Source organism: Glycine soja, chromosome 10, assembly GCF_004193775.1.
Source record: "Glycine soja cultivar W05 chromosome 10, ASM419377v2, whole genome shotgun sequence".
Lineage (NCBI taxonomy): Eukaryota > Viridiplantae > Streptophyta > Magnoliopsida > Fabales > Fabaceae > Glycine > Glycine soja.
The window spans coordinates 992,529-997,961 of NC_041011.1; the positions used below are offsets into that span (position 1 = coordinate 992,529).

The 5,433-nt window shown below is 33.7% G+C and overlaps 1 protein-coding gene and 1 non-coding gene across 2 annotated transcripts; both read left to right on the forward strand.

Moving 5' to 3' along the window:
* Window positions 1-260: 260 nt before the first annotated feature.
* Window positions 261-363, forward strand: LOC114372767. Its single transcript, XR_003658331.1, has one exon. It is a non-coding gene; the product is annotated as a small nucleolar RNA R30/Z108 (small nucleolar RNA).
* Window positions 364-3,538: 3,175 nt separating this feature from the next.
* Window positions 3,539-5,197, forward strand: LOC114370654 (transcription factor MYB78-like). Its single transcript, XM_028328044.1, has 3 exons — window positions 3,539-4,009; window positions 4,134-4,263; window positions 4,376-5,197. Exons 1-3 carry the CDS (start codon window positions 3,820-3,822, stop codon window positions 4,902-4,904), a joined length of 849 nt encoding a protein of 282 aa, XP_028183845.1. The 5' UTR covers window positions 3,539-3,819; the 3' UTR covers window positions 4,905-5,197.
* The last annotated feature ends 236 nt before the right edge of the window (window positions 5,198-5,433 follow it).

Consider the following 5,433-nt stretch of genomic DNA (forward strand, 5'->3'; position numbering starts at 1 on the left):
CCGACTCTTTGTTTTCTGCGGTGATCTTATTTCATTTTCAGTGTTTAATGTCTTTTTGTTTGTTATTTTTTAAACGTATTGGTTAAATAGTTCATGATGATGACCACATGAAATTCAAGCTCAACGGTTTTCTCTCTTCGAGTGATTGCTTTGCTGAACTGAGTGAGTGATCTCTTCCAGAAAATCAAAATAAAATCAAATGGGCCATCGATTTTCAATTCTCGTTTTTGTTTCAATTATTATTATTGTTGGGGAAAAAGAGTTTTCACGATGAGGATAGCAAAACTCCCTCTTCCAAAATTTCAAGTTGAGCAAGTCCGCTGGCTGAATCGAACCATAAATTTTATTGCCACCACTGAGTGATCTCTTTCCCCTTTTACTTATTTTTTTTTTCTCCATTCGCACCTAATTAGACCTTGTATCTGTCAATTTGATGATACTTTAGTTGTGAATGATGTCAGTGATGATCAAACATTTTGCTACATTGGTTGATACAATTTACAACGATATTTTGGCCAAGACCAAATATGCAACTCAGCCTAAAGTTTGGTAAATCCGACGGCTACCAAGTGGGTGGAATTTGAGTAATGAGTGTGGGATTTGGTGCTATTTGATTTAGATAGTTCTGTTCTTAATGCGAGTGTGTTTGATTATTGGCTAAGTGGAGAACTCCTTTGTTTATTTTTCAGGTTAAGCAGAATAGATAAATAAGGATTGGTGCTAGTTACAGCTCTTGTATTTTTTTTTTCAAAATTAACAATGTAAAATTCAGTTCTCATCTCCAAGCCTTGGATTGGGGCGTGTAAACTAGAAACCAAAAAGGCAGAACATTGGGTTAAAGAAAATGAAGTATTGAGAAAATCTTAAGATTTATCTTCTTGTATGTGAAAATGTTTTAAAGCACCTTTCACTGTTAACAGTTGTGACGTTGTGATAATGAATTATGAAAGGACGCTAGCTTGTAGTTGATTTTAAGTGTGTTTAAATAGTATGTTTTGTGATAACGAATTATGAAATGAACAGTTTTCAATGAAAAAAATGACATCAGATTCCTCAAAATTTTGTAAATCACGTCATAATAAACATATGTTTGGATAAATATTGTGAACATATTCTTGGAAATTATAATAGACATTTCCAAATTTCAAGTTACAAAATGAAAAGCAGTAAAAACTTATATCCAAATCAACACTGGCATCCCTGCTGTTATAAGGTGCTTGATTTCTCTTCTAAGAGTTAAACTTAAACCAATACATCAAATGTAAGTAACAACGAAAAGGGAGTCGCCAGAGGAGTTAGACTTGTATTTGACGTGTGGCTTTGGAAGAGTATTCAAGTGCTAAACTTTATTAAGCTCCACATATGTAGCATCCAATTTTATTCAGGCATATTTTTTTTTATTTAATTTTTTCAAATCATATTATTAGTTCTCGTTGGTTTTCCTTTTGGAATTTACATGTATGATGTATGAATTATTGTCTTTTCCTATTGCTTTAGCTTATGGAAGCTCTTAGATCACTAATTTGAACTTGTATTCATGTGTTCATCCCACAACAGCGGTGCTTAGTTGTCGTTTTGTTTTTTTAATCCCTAATTAAATTCACTGACAGGTCCCTAGCCAAACCATGAATTTAAGGTGATATTTTAATTTGGACTGGACCCATTGCGAATTAATCCAAAGGCTGGAGGTGGATGTTTGCCATTAAGCATTGATCAAGAAAAGGAAAGTAAACACATGGTAACTGCTCCAACTAGTAAAAAATTTCGTCATACACACGTACTTGAGGGAGACAAGTTTTTGCTTTTCTTAACTTGCTTTGCAATTGCACGCACTTCTTCAAGTCTCTATTTACTTAATCCACTTTTTCTTGCGCATGCACAACTTCCAAAACTATCTCCTAATTAAATTGTTTTTGTCACAAATTAACTCCATCCTTTGCATACTCGATTGCATGCGGGTTTATGGACGAGTGAGCGTGGAAAAGTACGTGGAAGAGATGGCAAAAGCGAAATCTCTCTGTTCCAATTATTAAGGTGCATGGGGAGGAAGTTAGCCTCATGTGGTATGGATTGATCAAACTTACGTGTTGTTTGTATAGGTGTTTCTCTGTTTTGATTATTCTTCTCATCCTTTCTTTCTTGCTTTCATTGCTGTTATGATAATTTGGTGATGGTTATGAACTTATTAATTATTATAAATTGTTTGGCTTTCTGGTAAAAATTGTGGACCAGACTATTGAAAGCGATAAAAAATTGTGAAACCGTTTAAAAGAATGCTAAAAATTAGAGTTTGAGGGGGTCATTTAAAGAAATGGATCGACCTTAAGGCATTACTACTATTGATTTGCCATAGTGGTAGAAAAATATAAGGGGAAAAAATAAATAAATAATCTACTAAATATAATCTAAAGCTTTAAAATACAACTATAAATAATTGATTAAACAAGTTGAATACTAAATTATGTATTAACGCTAATTATAATGATATTTCAGTAAGATATACTCTTAACTATATACCTAGCCAGACAAAATAAGTGGAATAGAGTGTAAGATGAGATATGTCATAAAATTTAAAAAGAGATTGTGATTTAAATGAAGACTTACCATAAAATTTAATAAAATTAAGAACAAAATATCCAATTCAAATTCTTAAGGGTGAGTAACGACAAGAGGGATAAAAAGATACATGTGTGAATTATCCGTAATTCAGTATCATTGTAATTGATTCTACATTGATGAGTTATTCACATTGTCACATGCATGATGGCCAGTCTTTTACAATAGAGTTATATGACTTATATCGAGTGAAAATATTGACTTTTATCTCTGGTTAAGAGGATTTGTTATGAATTGAAGCCTACTATTTGCAATTGGATATTTGATATCAAGGAAATTGAGATCCTCTAATAAGATTTTAGAATCGTATAAACTCTAATAAGATTGATTATAATCATATGATGATCTGTCTGATTCACGTCATCCCACAGAAGATCACAGGGTTGCAACTTTGTGTCATGGCTAAGACGATAAGCGCATTAGCATTCATGATGAATCACTATAATTTATCAACAATCAGCGTAGCGTACTGCACTTACCTTTGATACAAACTGATCAAGTAATTAAGCTAGAGATCTCTTGATATGTGTTGAACTTATGTTGCCACCTATAAGAACGTATAAATTTTCATATATTATTAACTTGCAAGTTGCAACATTTAAATTTAGTTTATTTGCAAGATTAATTACCAACTTAAAATTTCAACTTGTTAATAAAAATTGAAGTTTACCCTGAAACACAAACCGATAGAGAACTATTTGGATTTTGGAATCACAATACTGAGTTTGACTGAGTGTTAACACGCACTGACTCTTTAACACCACGAAAAAGTATTGTTATTATTTGGTTAACTTGTTTCTGTTTGCGTGTGAAAAGTCAAAGTCAAAGGGTCTCAAGTCTAAATGGCAAGGTCAAAATCAAAAACAAAAAACATACCAGGAAAAACTAGTTTAATGTCTCTCCTCTAGATATAATTTAACAATTCAGCGTTCTGCAAGACTGCAACTATTGGGCAATCTTCGCAGCCTCCCACTTTATCTTTTGACAAATATTCAATCCTCAAAGTGCTCATCCTCCTAAATCCAATGTTAGCTAGCTAGCTCTTTTAAGCCGTGTTCTCGCCCTATATAAACCACCTTCTCTATCACACGCTTAACGGAACAAGCTAGAGATATTTTTTCACAACCACCTCTTTCAATTCTCTCCTCTCTTATTCCAAATTCAAATTAGAGGAAAAAGGGTCAAATAATAATTAAGTGTAATATGGATACGATCAGTGTTCAGGCGATGAGAAGCTTATCAGATAGTGACTCATTATCATCTGCAACATATGCAAGTGAAGAAGATATGAAAATTAAGAAAGGTCCATGGACTGAGGAAGAAGATTCTGTTCTGATCAACTACGTCAACTTCCAAGGCGAAGGTCAATGGAACTCCCTCGCTCGCTCTGCAGGTAATTAATTTAAGCATTCATATATTGGGATACTGAGAAACTGTTAATAAGACTCAATTATATATCATGTAGAAATTAATCGGGATCATAGGCTTAATTATGTGTTTGATTATTTGACATGCAGGTCTAAAGCGAACGGGCAAAAGCTGCAGACTGAGATGGTTGAACTATTTGCGACCAAATGTTCGACGTGGGAACATCACCCTTCAAGAACAGCTCTTGATTCTCGAACTCCATTCCCGCTGGGGCAATCGGTACGTATATTAATATTATAAGGGATACTTTATATATAGTATGGCATCATTTAATTAACTTACTATAGTTTTGCAAGTTGATCAAGCTAATTAGTGTTATTATTCAATGAAGGTGGGCTAAAATAGCAGAAGAATTGGGTGGGAGAACAGACAATGAGATAAAGAACTATTGGAGGACTCGAGTGGTGAAGCAGGCCAAGCAACTCAAATGTGATGTAAACAGCAAACAGTTCAGGGACACGGTGCGTTTCGTTTGGATGCCGCGCCTTATGGAGCAGATTCAGGCTTCTTTCAGGATTGTTCCTTCAGATTCTTCCCATGGCCTTGATCAAACCACATTGTGCAACACTCAACAAACAGAATCTAGTACTGATGCCAATCCCACCATGTTTTGTGACAACTCAATGGTTTCATCGTACTCATCAGAGGTTGATCTTCAGCCTCTTTCTCTTTCTGATACAAGTACAACTTCATCATCGGAAAGTGCAGAGAAGAAGGAGTCCATATCCTCCTCCCTTTGGCAGCAATGGGACTACTCTGACCTCCAAGCATTTGAACCATGCAATGGTTTTGGTGATGCAGACTTGTGGACCGATGAAAACATATGGTTCTTGCAGCAGCATCTTGCTGATCACTTATGATCCAGTTTTGCAATTAACAAGTTCAAAGATATATCATAGTTTGCCTGATATGGCTAATTAAACTACTGAATGTCATTATTTAACTGATGATTGATTGTTTGTAATTGTCCTATTATATGATATATTAGTTTTCTTATGAAATAAGATACTTGTAGTTGAATAGTAAATTTCTCCAAGAGCATGTAGGAACTCAATTTAAGTTGACCCTATTTTTAGTGTCCGTTATTGTTACATACAATTTGATACTGTAACATTTATTAATGTTTGCTCTAATGATAAAACTTCAGTTTTTCTAGTGAGATTCATTTTATCTTTCTACTCACACGGCATCTCTCATTCTAATTTTGACCCTATGTTTAAAAGTTGTTATATGATTAATTTTTCTTAATAGTTAAGCAACTTTGATTGTAATTAGTGTAAACAGTTTTTTTTTTCTTTTTGAAAGTAAGCGTGAAACGTTGATAAATTGATAGATAATTTAATGATAAATTGATTCCTAAACTTTACAATTTAATGTCAAATTGATTAA

Coding starts and splice junctions, on each gene's coding strand:
- LOC114370654 (XM_028328044.1), top strand. CDS start 3,820: ATGGATACGATCAGTGTTCAGGCGATGAGAAGCTTATCAGATAGTGAC. Junction 4,010..4,133: donor CTCCCTCGCTCGCTCTGCAG/GTAATTAATTTA, acceptor TTTGACATGCAG/GTCTAAAGCGAACGGGCAAA. Junction 4,264..4,375: donor CATTCCCGCTGGGGCAATCG/GTACGTATATTA, acceptor TATTCAATGAAG/GTGGGCTAAAATAGCAGAAG.